We start from the raw sequence: 15894 nt of genomic DNA, 5'->3' as shown, positions 1-15894 counted from the left end.
GCTGTCCGGATAAGGTGCTGGGTGATGTGGCTGGCTTCCGCTGTGGAAGTGACATCTCCTGTGCCGCCCATCGCTGGAGCGGGTGTTGCAGGGTTTGGTGGTTGCAGCTGCAACTGCTGAACTCGTGTAAAGCTGATGTCGGATGACTTTTTCTAAAATGAGTAGAAGTTAGAGTTAGCTGTTACAGTGCACTAAACCAGATCAAGGGTTTGCCTTCGGCCCGAGGAGTCTCTCTTTATATGTTGTCCTCTAACCCTTGAGTCTCAAGTGATGCTTGTTCCCAGGTGTGGAGCAATGGCTTTGCTTGGTGGAGGGTTGTTGTGCGGCTGCAGCATGAGCTATAAATGACACCAACAACCAACACGTACTGTGGCTGGGGGCTCTGTCCCCCGATATCTGGAGTGGGGAAGGGCTCCGTCTCTCCAAGAGCAGCCTGCCTGGACCGCAGCCAGCGTGCTTCTCGTAGAGCACGGCCTGCTGGGACGTGGGGCGAGCTGCGCCGGGCAGTTGTACCTGGGATCGCCTCCAGATGTTCGGAGCACTTCAAACTTGGAATTGGAAAGCACAGGCGTTAATGCTTCTCTAAAAACCTATTTGAAACTTGTCCTCTTTCTCTGCAGCCGTGCTGGAGGGTGAGCGGTAGCGTTACTGGAAGCCTACATAATTGCTGTTCCCCTGTGTCAGTTCTGCGTTGCAGCCCTCCTTTTAGTGCTGGTTTAGATTTGTGGATCCGGCATTAATACTGTCAGTGGTAAGACAAAGTTTGGGGGCAGCAAGACTTAGAGATAGGGGTAGCGCTCTCTGGGTGGCTCGGCTGCCTGCTCAGGCTGCAGAGTCTCCTTTGTAAGAGCCACAGGACAGAAACACCTCTGCTGAACAATGCCTAATGCAAACTGAGGCAAGAATATGCATTAATTGCTCTCTGGCTGGGGGTAAAGGCCGCCTGAGTGCATTGCTTCTGCTGTGCTTATTGTGGAGGCTGCCGCGGGCGGGGGGACAGCTGGCCTTGCCAGATACTCCTTGGCTCTTGGGAGCCTGGGTATTCCTCGGAGGAAGAGGCTCTGAAGTCATGTTGGCTGTCAGTTCATTTCTGCATATTTATAGTGGCATCTCTGGTATTTATGCACAGCTATTACAGCACTATGAATGGCTGACAAGCTTGGAGAGGTCTGTTAATTACCTCTAATGTGGCAGTAGCTCAACCAAAAGGCTGTGTAACTTTCAAGATGCCTGAAGAACTCAGGACTCGGCTGTTGATCTGTCTGTCCTTAAAGAGCCCGAGAGCTGGGAGGGAGGGAAAATAATCCTGTGCAGGCTGGATGTGAATGAGGGTGTTGGTACAGAGCAGCGCGTGGTGCAGCAAGAAGCCCCCTCTCACTGTTAGCGGCAAGCTCTGGAGGAACTCGTGTAACTAGAGGAAAAGAACAAATATGTTGCTGTGAGCAACTGAAAGGAGGCAAATTGTCCTTCTGGGATGAGTCACAGGCTCGTAGAGCCGCGGAGGTGTTTGCGCGCTGGGGTGTGGCACCTGCGGGTAGGTGGCACAAGGGCTTAGGCTTGGCTCTTGCCGTCTCCTTGGAAGAACACAGACCGAGCCAGCAGTTGCAGTGGTGGAAATGACTTTTTAAAAGCTTAAGGGTGGAAATCATAGCAACAACCGCCAGCTGTTCTCCCTGGGTTTGCTCACTGCATAGTAAATGTGTGCCTGGCTCCAAGGCCTGGGTGTCACACTGCAGGCTTGTTGACTGTAATCTGCTTGGTAGGATGAGCTGCTAATGTGGCTTTCCGCTTGTTCTTTCCCGGATTTTGCAGGGTGATGCTGGGCGGTTTGTGTGCTGTGCAGGGGGGCCTTGCTGAAGGAGGGGGGTTAGCCGAGGAGGGAGGGCAACCCTAGGGCAGGACTGCCTTACCTCCAGTGAGTAAAGACATTGCTTCGGGCTGTGCTTTCCTTGTTGCGCTGCTCCGGCTCGGCTCCTGCCTGTGCGCTTTCCTTTCTTCCCTGGGAAGTCACACCAGACCCCTCAAGTCCCGATGGCTGTCAGAGGAAGCACAAAGTCTGGTCACTTGGTGACTGGCAGGGCGTCATGGGGTGGAATTGCAGAATTGCTTGGTAGCAGCTCTGAGCTGTTCTCCTCGGGCTCCTTCCAGCCTAGAAAGCCACTCGGGCCAGTTAAATGCCAAGTGGAAATAATTCCTTCAAGAGTAGCCCTAAAAGCTTAAAACACTTCTTCAGGGTTCATTAGGTGTTGAAACCCATAACGTAGGGTCATGATCTGAATTTCAGGGAATATGTCTTTAGCCCTGGCTCTGAGTGTGCCTCGCTGGTTGAAAGGAGAGCTGTGCTGCTGTACAGCTGCGTTCAGGTGGCAGACCTCAGGTGGGGTGTGAGGTCAGCCTGAGGCTACTGGTGCAAGAGCTGTTGGGGAGAGGATGCAAAAACTGCCTTCGCCAAAATGTCAGGCTAGCAGCTCCTCTTCCTTGTTGCTGTCCCCAGCCCTGCCCTGTGTTAGGATGCAGCACCGGCAAGAGCAGTCATAGCTCTTGACAGCCCCACCGTGGGGAGAGGGGGGCTGAGGGGGGCTTGGGGTGATCCTGCATCCTCTGGGGCCGTAGAGTTTGTGAGGCTGGGGATTAGGCACGTAAATTGCAGGCAGAAGGGTGGTGAGGACCTTTGAGCTGTCTGTATTGGACTGTCTGCTTCTCACGAGAACCTTTTCTTCTGTCTTCTTTTCCTTGGCTTGTTGTCTGTGTGCAGCCTCACCTGACCTGCTCTTCTGGCTATCTCTTGGCTAACATCAGCAAAAAAACCTAAAGCAGCAACTTTGAAGCCTGCAAACCACAGCTGTTAACTCTGCTGACAGTCTCCCTGCTCACAGGGGCTTGTTGTGCCTCTTTCGTAGTAGGAGGCTTCTCCTATCCTGTATTTGGCCAAGCCAAATGAATTCCTGGTCTGGAGATAAGGAAGCAAGAGGCTACTATAACATTTGCAAGTAGCAAATGTTGCTGCTCTCTTGAGATAAGGTGCATTGGGAGGGTCAAGGGGGGATTTACTTGTGTCCTAAACTAGTAAGAATATTGTCTGTCCTCTAGGTTTTGCAGGGGTCGTGGGTGTTATCACTGACATCTCTAGGCTGGAGGAGCTGCTGAGTTTGAGTTGTGCAATTCTAGTGGGAAGTGGCCCTGTTTTGCAAGTCACTTGTGTTAATGATTCTCTTGTCTCTGTTTCCAGTTCTGGCACAAAGCATGTTTCCACTGCGAGACCTGCAAGATGACCCTAAACATGAAAAACTACAAGGGCTACGAAAAGAAGCCATATTGCAACGCGTAAGTCTCTGCTACCTGCTCTTGTTGCCATTGAGAAAGCGTTGGGCCTGGGAGATGCTGTAGGGTTTGCTGGACCCTGCTCCCTCTTAAGCACCGGTCCTCACACCATGAAATGAGAGTTGTGGGGAAGCCTGACCTCTGCAGAAACTGTCTTTCCCCACAGCATTTTCTGGGAGCGCGTGTCAAGCCGTGGCTGAAGGGGTCACACAGGCCAATTAATGCTGGTAATTAAAACAGTGTTTTCCAGGCTTAAATGCCAGCTGATGGCTGCTCTCCAGTTCCAGCTTGGGCAGACAAAAGGTGAATAAAACTCAAATACAGGCAGGCATTTACATGGAGCTGATCTTAATCTGTCTCCCCTTAAAAAAGGGAAAATAAAAAGGTGTTTATACCAGCCCAACTGAATACAGGTGTCTGGGGAGAGGAGAAATGCCCTTCTGTGCAGGGGAAATGGGGTGTGTGAAACAGCGTGGGACATGGGTGTCACTGCAGCCTGTGCTCTGCTGGGCTGATGGGCTCATGGCCAAGGGCATTCACCCTAATCTACTGGCATTTGCCCTGGATGTTATGAAGGTAAATGCATCTGAAGGTAAATACAGCTTGAATGCAAGATCCTTCTCCTGAGCAGTGTGGGGGAGATGGAGGCAGAGCAGGGTACAACAGGAGCAGCTGCCTGTACCACACCTCAATTTGCTTTCCTGGACCTTTCAAGCTGCTTCTGAGTGGTGGGTGTTCACTGGCCCCCTCTTTTTTTTTTGCTTATCAAGAAGGACCCTTAATCGTGCACAGCTTTCTGGGATCTGCTGTTGCATAATGAGCTCTAGTCCCTACTCAGCCCACAGGGAAGCACTGAACTCTACGTACCTGATGTGTTTCTTGATGTTTATAAAGCAGCTTTGCAATAAGATTTCTGTAGCTGCTGCTTATACATTAACAGTTCTTAGAAGGAAAATTAGATAACATAATACTACTTAGCACTTGTATAGCACGGTCCATTCACAGAGTAATTTAAAAATGTTAATCCTGACAACATCCTTGTAAGATGGATATTACCCTGTTAATGTCTAAGACGAGTAGAAAGGAGAAGTGGTAAGACCATCAGCCATGTGGTGCATTAGCAAAAACTTCCCACTTCTGTAGCTCTTCTGTAGGTTGGTTATTGCTGATACCAGGTGTTGATGATGACCTTGGACAAGTCACAGTCAAGGCTTCTGTTGAAGTGGGATGAGACTTGCAGCATTCAAGTCTCGGCTGGTAATGGTTGTGTCTTGGGACCTCACCTGAAATGCAGGGTGGCAATCGTGTGAATAGCAGCAAATAACTCTTGGTTATCTAGTTGTATGGGGGCCACCAGCACTATTAGAGCTCCAGCTTCTGAGGTGAAACTGGGAACTTTCTGGACTACTGGAGTAGTATGAGGGAGGAACCTCTGGTCCGAGGCAGGGTGAACTGTTGATTAGAGGGATGCTTGTTATTGGACTGTGCAGGTATCTCAACTTACCGTGATGGTGGTCCAGCCAGCCTGGGATCTGTGAGCTTGAGACCTTCATCTGCAGAGAGCTGCAGGAGATGAGGCCCCTGAGCTCTTCTTAGTGTCTTGAACCAAAGCTTTCTTCTCTGGATGGTGGGCGCCCTGATACCGGCTCTGGCAGAGCGCCTTGCCTGGCGTGCAGTGCTGGGGCATGCCCGTCCCTAGTGCTTCTGCCTCTGGCCGTAGGGATGGGCCTGGGGTCCTGTTCTTGCGCTCTCTCCCTCCAGGCTGCTGGAAGGGAAGTGGGATAATAATGGGAAATTCCTGAGATTCCAAGGAGTCTGCGCAACCTCGACCCATCTCAGTTTCTCAACCCCCTCTGCTGAGAGCTCCCTTTGATGCTGGCTTGCTGTCTTAACCCTTTAACAGCCTCCCTGAAGAAGAGGCAGCCGTCTGTCTCGCCTCTACCCCAGGGTAGCCCTGGATGTTCAGAGTTGTGCGCAGAAACCTGCATTAAATGCTTTGTTCTTCCTACCTTGCCTGGCCATGCCTTAAAGCGAAGGGAAGTGAGAGCAGCTGAAAGCTGCTGGCACATGAGGCTTTGCCTCTGGCAGCTGCCAGCCCCTTGTTTGCTGGGGTGGTGGCTGGACGGTTGCAATTGCAATGCCCAGACGTGGGGTGAAGGGAAGCTCCAGCCAGAGGACGTGGGTCTGGTTCCTTCTCAGCTGCTGTAGCTGGAGCGTGTGGTGCCCCCGGAGTATCCTGGGGAGGAAGAAACGTCCAGGCAAGGTGAGCGTGTCTGGCACAAGGGCAGCCCAGAAGGAGCCCACCCTTTCCAAACAGCTTTTGCTGATGTTGGAGTTGAGGGGCAACATCTTCTATCCCCCGAGAAGGGGGTGGAAAAGCAACGTTTATCCTGGCAGGGAAGAGGCTGCTTTTCTGAACATGCCTTAGCACAGGGTCTCCTCTGTTTGAGCCGTGGCCTTCTGCCAAATTCCTGAGTTTCTTTCTTCAAGAGAGCAGGAGGAAGAGGGCTGGGCTTCCTCCCTATCTGACATTACCCCAGCAATAAATCTGTGTGAAGCCTTTCAAGAAGGTGGCTGGTTAACTCTGCCCTCTGCCCTCCCATGCTCCTCAGTGTTGGGAACTTGCTTGGTGGCAGACGTGACCGTCTCCACCCTCCTCACCGTTCCTCTTTTGACTTCAGCTGGGTACTGGGTTGACTGGTTGTTCACTGGAAGCAGCATTCAAGGCTGGGCTCATCTCTTTACATGAGCACTTTGAACTAAAAGAGGTAGAAGTGGAGGAAGGGCAATATCCAGGTGAAGTTTGAGGCTTCTGCAAATGAAGGGTGGGGGAGAGCCAGGCTGCAAAGGGCAGGCAAGACTGCATGTGAGTTCAAGGGGACCAGCTGCTCCCAAATATGTGTTATATATAGGCTTTAATTTCTTACTTGTTGAGCTGAAGGGATAATAGAGCTCTGTGCTGCAGCTGGCAGGGCTGAGGCGGGGGGATTGGGGCAGTGTCCCTTAGCTGTGAGTCCCAAATGGAGGCGGTACCTGCAGCAGCAGGGCTCTGGTCCCCTCCTTCCAGACAGCCCCGGTGACTGGCAGCTCCGCTTTGCCTCGGCGGTGGCTCAGCGTGCAGCACAAATCTGTGCCTTGAAAATACTGTCTGAGAGTTCAAAGCTGTATATTCGGTCTGGGGAGTCGGCATCTTCAGAGACATCACTGGGCAGTGCTGCTGCTTGAAATGCAGAGAGGAGCTCGCGTGTGCCTGGGTGTGGAGCTGTGTGGAGGTGGGGGGAAGGAGCGGTATCCTGGGCAAGAGGCTCCTGGTTGTTCTGCTCATCTCCCTTGAGGACACCTAGACGAGATCCGAGGCTAGGCTTTACCTCGGAGCGGTGGGTTTGCTTGAATTCTTGCTGACGTACAAGCAATTGCCCCGTTGGATGTACCTCTGCTCGGAAAGCCCTGCTCTGGCTGCATGTGCATCCCCTGCGCTGGCATCTTGCCGCTGGAACATGGCTGATCAGAGGGGCTGTCTCTGCTGCCTGCACACCCCACAGTGCTGGATTTTTTTTTTAATTTCCTTACTGCTGCAGACTGGCTGGCAGGAAGTTAATGGCCTACTTGCTCAGCGGTCCCTCCTCCCCCTCCAAGGAGAGGCAGCCTGGCCTGACGTGCAGCATCCTTTGTTTGAACAGCGCACAGGGAGGTGGTGCTGCCGGCCGAGCCCCTCTGCTCACCTTCGCTGTAGTCCTGGCTCAGGCCGGTGCAGAGCACAAGGAAATCGCCGTGCTGCTGCGTCTCCACATCCCCCTTGCTAAACTGCATTTTTTCCTCCTCAAAAAGGGGCTAAAGGCTAAGCGAGACTGCCAAAAATATCTTACGTAGGTGTGTCGGCAGGGTCCCCGCTCCCTCCATCTGCCGTACTTGTGTGACTTCAGCTTTCCTTCAAGGAGTTGACTTTCCTTGCAGAGAAACCACACCCGGCGTGGCAGTGGCGTGGCATGTGTGCTGGATGTGTCCCCGGGGGATTGGGATCTCGGGGCTGACATTCCTCTTCGCTGAGTCAGGGCAAGCGGCTCCCTGCCCGGCAGCTGCCCTGCCCGGCTTACCTAGACCTAGCACCTGGTGTTACCGGGCCACAGCAACTCTGAATGGGAGCTGTAAAACCTTTGATTCCTGGTGATGACCCGAAGAACCTCCCTGGCAGATTCCTCACCGTTAAGATCCTTGCCTTTCCGTGCAGAGCAAGGAGCCCAATACCTCTGGGCTAACTCCTTGCTTGGAAAAAGTTAGCGAGCGGCTCTGGGCTTCACAAGGAGCCAGTGATCTGTTCTTGGCATTCCTCTCTGCTCCATCTGGTAGCAGCCTACTATGTTAATAAAGTGATCTTCCAAGTTTTTGGGGGCGGAGGGGGGCAGGAAGGGAAAGAGGAACAACTGTGTTGCTGGGACAGAGTCCGGGTGTTTATCCCATGCTTTATTTGTGCTGAGTTTCTGGATGAGAAGAACTGCCTTTCTGTCTCGGTGTGCACACTTTGCATGCCGTGGAGCTCTGAACAGACTCTGCTTTTTGTCTCGGCGTAAATGAAAGCTGGCCTCCCCGTATGCTGCCGGGGGGTGGGAGGGGAGGACCCCCAGCACATGGCTTGGAGGAGCTAGGGGATACAGCATACTTCTGCTTCACCTCTGCTGTGTCTGAGGAAGGGCTGACTGATGCATCTTCTGTGGGGGAGAGGGGATATGGGAAAGCTCTCCTGAGTAATGCCATGATTAATGGTTGGAAGGCTGCAAATGTTAGTGAATCCTCTTTGGGGTGGAGACTCTGGCTTCTGAGGTGTTTGGGGATGACTTACTCCAAGTGCTGTCCGTGTACCACAGACCTCTCACAGCTGACACTATTCCTCCTGGAAATCCAAAATCCTTCTCTAGGGCTCTGCTACCCTCCCTCCAGCCCATCCACAGCTGTAACCTCCTCTCCGTGTCTGGAGATCAGTTTAAACCAGTGATGCCCCGGTGTGCAGAAGCCAAAGCATTTGTGGGTGAAGCCTCGGGAGAGGGGGCGAGGGGAAATCTCACCATGACTGTTTGCAGGTTACTTCTCTCCCTCCCGGGCTCACCCTGCATTGCCATGTTGCTCCTTCCAGTAGCCCCAGGTGTTCTCCACCCACCTGGTAGATGTTTCCCAACTGCTCCTGGAGTTAGGAGGAAGAGAATGTGTGCTCCTGCTTCAGGTGTTTGGTGCCTGCTTGTTGTTAAATTCTAAACCATCTCATCCTAGCAAAGCAGATGGTAAGTGAGCTTGTTCTCCAAGAAACACTGTCCCCTGTAGTCAGGGTGTGCTGCATCGGTGGGTGAGGGTCCTCCCGCTGTCACTGTCCTGCTGTGCATGGAGTGCAGCAAAACTGAGCCGGCTTCCCCGCTCCTCCCGCCCTGGGCTGGCGGGCAGCAGCGCAGCTCACCCTGCACGGGTGGGTTTGTGGGTTCAGGCAGAGCTCCAGGGCTTGGCAGCTGCCTGCAGCCCTGCACTGCACGGGTGGGTTTGTGGGGCAGAGCTCCAGGGCTTGGCAGCTGCCTGCAGCCCTGCCCAGGGGAGGGGGCAGCAGCCACGCAGCGTCCCTGGAGCCAGGAGCGCAGGGTTTGGGCTGAGTCTGCAGCAAGGGCTGCCCAGCGCTGACCTTGCTGGGGGGGGGAGGCTGCAGATGAATGTTGACTTTCCTAAACTTGCTTATCCGTGCCTGGGGCCAAAAAAACCTTGTGGAAAAACCCAGCTCTGTTGTGATGCCTGCTCTGTTCCCATAAACAGCGGTGGGGGGAGGACGGGACAGGCACTGCTCTGTTTTGGGGGCTCGGCGATGGGAGGGGGGAGCAGCGTGACGAGCAGAGCCCTTTCCAGAAGTGACTTCTGACTTCACAGCTTGGCAACCCCTGTTCTCCTGCATTCACTTGAAATCTTTCCATTATGGATTAAAGCAGGTTTGTGAAAACAGGCTGTTTTTCACTTAGGCAGCGTGCTGCTCTGCAACACCCTTGGTAAGCGCTGGCAGAGCCTTTGGGGACGGGGGTGAGATGGATGCTGCCTGCGCTCGTGGAGAGCAGAGCTGGCTGAGCAAAACCCTGCTCTCCCTGCTGCTGTCCCATGGCGAGACAGCCGTGCCAGAGCTGGTGGCAGTGGGTTTTGCTTCTCCTGCCTCCTCCAGCCCTGTGCTAGCCTGGCACCAGCACACTGGGTGGGCAACGGGAGGGTCTTTGAGAAACAGCATCCTGCAAAGTTGTGCTCTGAGTTACATTATGCAAAGCCGTTTTTGGGGCGGGCTGAGAGCAGATGCTGGGAGAAGGCAGCAGCTGCACACGTGGAGGGCAGGACCAGCCATTTTGGCAGCCGCTCCCCAGAAACGCTGGGAGGAACTGAAGTCTTTCTCTGCAGCCTGCTCTTTTATAGTAGGATGTTTGCAAGCCCTCCGCAAAGCGGTGTGGTGCTGCTTTTATTATTAAAAAAAGAACAGTTTATTTTTTTTAAGCTTGTCCCCAAGAATCAGCAGCTCTTTGAAAGGCAGGATGTGAGCTTGGGAGCCTTTTGGCAGAGCAGAGCCTATTACTTCCTTTGTTTAACTCTTCTTTTCCGAAACCCTGATACAGCTGCACAAAGGTGACTGTCACCTCTCGGAGGTGCAGGTTTGTGGGTGAGGAAGGGATGGTGTATTTGCATCCAGTGCTAAATACACCATAAATAAATGTGCTGCTGCGTGCTGGACAAGTCCGCCAAAAGCACTTGCGTAAAGCAGCCTGTATTGAATACAAGCAATACTTGGAGCTAGAGAGGCTCTTCTAAACACTGGGTCATCTCGCACATGATCTATGGTGTAAACTAGCCTTCCTGGAGGAACAGGTACGGGTTTGAGTCATGCTGAAGATGCCGAGTCTGGGTCCTGTAGCTAACAGACCTGCATCGGTTGGCTCTTTGTGGAACAGCTGGATGGTGCCATGATGCACTTAAACGAGGTTTTTACAGATGTGTCCCACCAGTCTCTTTACTGGAGAAGTTTAACTCTGTTTCCAGCTTGCGTGAAGCTCCAAAGGCAGAAGTTCAAGTGCTGCCGCTTAACTTGGCTTCCTGGGAAGACAGCTCTCGGGGGCAAACGCTGCTTTTAGGGCAGGACTGGGATGTGATGGGGTGCAAGTGCTTGGAGAGTCACATTGATCTGGAGGTGAGATCACTGGCAAACCCTTTACGCTGCTGCTCTGGGTCTGGGAAGGTGAAAATACTGCCCAGGTGTCATCGACTTACGGGTCACAAGGAAACTGGGACCAAGGTGCTGGTATGGGGCTGTTTCTGGTCGGTGTACGGGGAGGAGGGGGTCTGTGTTTGCTTTCTAATGTCTGTCTGGGGTCTGGGAAGGTGAAAATACTGCCCAGGTGTCATCGACTTACGGGTCACATGGGACCAAGGTGCCTGGTATGGGGCTGTTTCTGGTCGGTGTACAGGGAGGAGGGGGTCTGTGTTTGCTTTCCAATGTCCCTGCCAAAGGAGCTTCCTACCTTAGGCTTGCCTTTGGCTGCGCAGCTATTACTCTATGGTGGCTCCTCAAGTGAAGCAGGTGGCTGTGCGAGGGTGTCCGTAGTGATGCTGGGGGGGAAAAGGCAGAGCTGCTCGGGGAAGGGCTGTGAGATGCACAGAGCAGACGGACCGTTATCCCACAGGAACCCTGTGACTCGCTGTTAACAGCGGGGTAAACTTTCATCTGCCTCGGAGTTGCCGTACTCAAACAACTCCCAATGTGGGAGCCAGACAGGCTCTATCTGGCCAGAGGAGACTCGATTGACCTGATTTAGCAATGCAACAAAAAATGCCTCATCTCTGGTGGCTGTGGCTGTACCGGCACAGCTTCGCTGGGGTATCTTGCCAAGGGCTCATACGCAGGGTCTTGCTGCAGGCCATAAAGCTCCTCTTTTTGGAGGAGGAACTGTGTGCACTGGGTTTTTGTGGGTTTTCGAGGGGGGTGAGCAGCCGCCCGCTCTGTGGATGGCACCTGCCCGGCTGGAGGTGTTGCTGTGATGCAGAAAGCAAATGGTTTGGGACTGTGTCTCTGTGGGGGCAGATGCCCCATGCCAAGCTGGGGGCTGGCTGCCTGCACAGGGCAGGCGACCTCTGGAAAGTGGGGCTGGCTGCCATCACTGTGCTCCTCCCCTCCTTAGCTGGCTGTTCAATTACTTTTGCAGCGTGTGAAATCTGGGGTGGCTTTTCTTAGCATCTCTCCTGATGGGTGTAATCACCCGAGGTCCTGTGGAGCTGCGGATTAAAGGGGGTATTTTTCTGCCAGCGCTGAGCAAGGATGCGATGCTGGCGTGCACCGCCCCAAGCACCGAGCCTTCGCTCCGTCACGTGTCCCTCTGCCCCACATACTCGCGTGCTGCTTCGCTTAATCTGACAGCGGCCCCCCGCGGCGGGGGATCGAGCTGGGGGAGGGATCCCGTGTGTCCCATTCGTTAAACTATAATCAGGCAGAGGATGGATGCCAGCAGTGTCTGCGAGGAGAGACCCCGAAGTGTGAGGCCAATCCACCATCCGTCTGGCGGCTCTGCCCCTGAGACCGGCAGGCTCCTCTCCATCAGTCGTTAAAATAATCCGTGTCTGCCTGGCTGACGGAGCAGCTGTGGGGATGCCGAGGGCTTGACATGCGCTCACCCTGCTGGGCTCTGCACCCCTCCTGCTTCGCAGCCACCGGCTCGGCTGCCACAGCATCGCCAAAGCCACGGGGCACCAGGCGGTCCCCAAGACCCACCGAAACTTGGCTCCCTTCCTGCTTTACCCTCCCGCATCCCTGTACCCTCAGGCAGGGAAAACACCATGATGCTCCTACCAAAACAGGAACAAAGTGTTTGGATCCTGTTGTAGCATCAGCCAGAAGCAGGAACCAGGGGCACCTCCCTACAGGTAGCTCACATGGGTGTTTTTTTTCCCTGGTTCCCATCTGTTCTTGAAAGGTTACTGGTTTTGCCTGAATAGCTATTACTTAGCAGCAGACTTTACACAAATGTCACATTGAAGGGTGCGTGGGACTAATTATTTCCTTGCAGTTTGTCAGAAGAGGGATGGTTTGAAGCGGCTTCCCCCCGTTTGTCTTCTCCGCCGCTTGTGCCTGAAGCCTGTGGAGCCTGGAGGGTTTTTTCTAATGGCCCTTCAGGGCTCCCTCTTCCCTTAATGTGACTTTTGTTCCCGGCATGGTTCTCCACCTGTTGCGCTAACTTAGGAAACAAGTGTTTCTGCAGCAGCGGGAGGGAGTGAAGGGCGTCGGGGCAGGTGTGCACATGTTACGGGAGCGTACACGAGTGTGACACTGGCAGGGGACCTGCTGGCAGTGGCCAGAGGAGCTCTTGCAGTGTGATCCCTTCTGCAGCTGCCGGCAGAAAGCCTCTTCCTCCACGCAGACTTTGGGCTCAGCAGGCTGCTGTGGTGGGCACCGAAATCCCTGCTGGTTCCAGTTTTGGAAGACTTCGGCTCTGATCCCTGTTGGTGAGGGTGGCTGTTCGGTAATTGCACGGGTGGATTTGGCGTGTGTTGCTCACGCTTCTTCTGAAAGAGTGAGGCAGGTTGAGCAATAAACACCTTCCCCCTTCCTGGCTTCCCCAGCCAAGACCTATTTATGGTGACGGCTGGGGGAGGGCAGCGAGGACCCACAGCTCCGCTCCTTCCTCGGCTTTGACTGTGAGAAAGGGGAGAACCGTGTCTGTTCCACCACGAGACCACCCCACGCGAGGAGGGACGAGCCCATCGTCGCTGCAAATCCCGCAGACGCCCTGTTCCCACGCACACGCTGCCTCCCATGCTCCCAACCCGAGGCAATTCACTCGCTGCTTTCTCATTAAGATTTAATTTATTGCTGACTATTACTGTGGCTGATTCTCATGCATAGGAGATGGTTTTTCCCTCTCTGGTGTGTGGCGGGGATCCGGGCGTCTGTGTCTGTACTGGCTGGGCAGGGGGAAGCGCTAGCTTTGGCAGTGGGGGGCTGTCGCCACTCCTGCATCAGGATCCCCCGGCCTTAAATTCCCCAAGGACTGAAATGCCTTTTCTTTATCAGGCAGATCTCACGGGCTGGGGAGAAAAGCGATGCCTAATCTTAGGGGAAGACTCTCAACTTGTGCTTTTCTTCCTACGCCTAGCGCAGACGGACTGATTACTCCTGCCTGCTAACAACAGTCTGTAGGGGCTCCAGGCTGAGTAAAAAGCTGCCCCAGATCCTTGGGAGGTTTCCTCAAAATCTGACAGAAGTGGAAACCTAATTCTAGCTCTGTCTGTGCGGTCTATGGCTATCTCTTCCTCTCCCTCGCCAGACTGGCTGTAGCAGGGCACAGCCCGCTGTGGGTACGGTGTTCCTGTAAATGCAAGAAGCAGGGCTCTTAGCTGTCTTTCAGAATATTTTTTTCTCCCCTACAACCGTGGCTTTTCAGTTTCCGAGCTCCACGGGGATGAATTTCTCTGTTTCCAGCCCTCGTAGTGACTGGGCTTCCCTCCTCCCTGCATCCGGAGGCTGCTGCTGGGGACTCGTCTTCTCCCAAGCGTTATTAGCATGCCCAGGGCATGGGATGCGGTTGCCATGGCAATGGGATGATTTCAGCTGGCAGCACCAGCAGATAGTACGGGAGCTTCTGGGCCGTGGCTGAGCCGTAAATGCGGCTCTGGCTGGCGGTGCATACAACTTAAAAATTGCATTTGCCCTTCACAGGAGCCGTATGTCTCACTGTGCGGCTTTCCCGCCAGCCTGGGGGCTGCCTGCAGCCCTCCATCCCTGTGCCCTTCAGGGGATGGGGCTGTTAAAATTGGGGATCTCTGTAAAAGCTGCTGCTGAGCAGCAGGGACTGGATTTGTGAAGACCCTGGGCAGTGGTGATGGCACTTGGCATTCCTCGTAGGACTGGGACAGAGCTCCGTTCCCATCCTCACGGCGGGTCTGGGGCTGGTCTGCATAGCCTGTTGCCTTCCAGACCTGATCCGCAAATGGAGAATTAGCAATCTGGGAGGGCATTTGGGTTTTGAGCTGTTTGTACTTAAAAGGTGGCTTTGTTTTCTCTGACCTTGGTATGAGTCAGGCGGTGACTTCCAAGAAACTCAGGAAAGGGCTCCAGGATGTGAGCGGTAACTCGGGTACAAGAAGAGACGAGTCTCAGGACTGTCCTCTCGTGCCCCTGTAAGCTGAGGTAGTGCACTTACTGGATTAGCACTACTGTTAATTAAGCCCCAGCTCCCCTAGCAGCTGCCTAATGGCACCTGGGGTTGGACAAAAAAAAAAAAAAGCCCATCTCCTGCTGATGGTGTTGGCTCCTGACTCTGCCCGGCAGATACCAACCTCCCCGTAGCTGTAACGCGTGCTGCCCCTTCCGAAGGGGAAAGGAGTCGTCCCCGGGAGCGGCTGAGGTGCAGCACCCCTTGAGCGAGGGCTGTTAAATGCAGCCTCCTTTGGCCACCGAAGCTTATGGGCTACTAAGAAGGGTTTTTGTCACCTCTGCGATGACAAAAGGGCCTGCTTTCTCCATGTTGTCTCTTCAAGGTATGAATGCATTAACCCAGCAACTAGTGTGATTGCAGCAGCTTTTACAGGAGCAATCTTTGCTAACCAGAGGCCAAGCTGGGCCAATGTAATTTAGACCGAGCCCCTCCCTCGCCAGCCCCCCAGGCTGTTCGTCTCTGCTGGCAGCAGACAGCAGCTGGTGTGGATTTGGTCCCAAGGTCTTTTATGCTGCTTTTCTGCTTCTAAAGTGTCACTCGCCGGTGCAGCTCTGTGGCAAATGCTCGGCTGCTGCCGCTGCTGAAGTGTCCGGCAGAGAGGTGGGTCAGGATAGCACCCACCCAGACATCCAGACTCCAGTGGCACTGGCCGCCAGGAGATCAGGAACTGTGGCCAAAATGTCCGGAACGCTTAAATAAATGGCAAACCCGTGCCCCGTTCTGCAGTGTGGTGTCTACCCGGTGTCTGTTGCTCCTGGTGAGCTCAGGACTCTCCTGGAGAATCAGATTTTATCATTATTGGAGTCTCAATGCAGGAATTTCTCTGCAGCAAGCCGCAGGCGGTAGCTTGGTGAAATATCTGCCTTGATATTGTATCCCAGTGTGAAGCCTTGACGTACCAGTGCCTGAAGGTAGTGGGGAAGGGAGCCTGAACACACAGTATTATATCCCCTCTAATCAGATGAATCTAAACAGAGATTAAACTATATCCTTCAAGCAGTTGGTGATCTGTTGTTTGTCTAAAACTGATTCTTGTCTTTCTCGATCTTATTGCTGGATGTTTGGGAGGGCTGTGGAGGGTTAATTAAGGCTTATTTGGTGTGGGTATGGCTGTGTCCTCTCTGCTCCCCAACGTGCTGGGGAAGGATGAGGGCTGGCTGGGGTCTCATGGCCGATGCCCATCAGATGCTCATGGGACGGCTGTCCTCAGATGGGCAGAGTATTTCCCATCCCTCGGGACCCTGGTGTTGACTCCCACCTCCCCTAAAGCAGCTGGATGGTGGTGATGGGCCGTGGCAGCAGGTGATGTCCAGCAGGACAAGACGGGGAGCAGGGAGGTGGTGGTGTGGGGGTGTTTTGGTGGGTT

The 15894-nt window shown here is 53.9% G+C and overlaps 1 protein-coding gene across 1 annotated transcript in view; it reads left to right on the top strand.

The window, feature by feature from the left end:
- The first annotated feature begins 3233 nt into the window (after positions 1-3233).
- Positions 3234-15894, top strand: part of LASP1 (LIM and SH3 protein 1) — a 30289-nt gene continuing 17628 nt past the window's right edge. Inside the window, exon 1 of the mRNA XM_019470897.1 lies at positions 3234-3324. Coding sequence (XP_019326442.1) covers positions 3269-3324 — 56 coding nt within the window. The 5' untranslated portion in view covers positions 3234-3268. The remainder of the gene's footprint in view (positions 3325-15894) is intronic.

This window comes from Aptenodytes forsteri, unplaced genomic scaffold, assembly GCF_000699145.1.
Source record: "Aptenodytes forsteri isolate BGI_AS27 unplaced genomic scaffold, ASM69914v1 Scaffold640, whole genome shotgun sequence".
NCBI classification, from domain to species: Eukaryota; Metazoa; Chordata; class Aves; order Sphenisciformes; family Spheniscidae; genus Aptenodytes; species Aptenodytes forsteri.
This window is presented reverse-complemented; position numbering and strand designations above follow the sequence as displayed.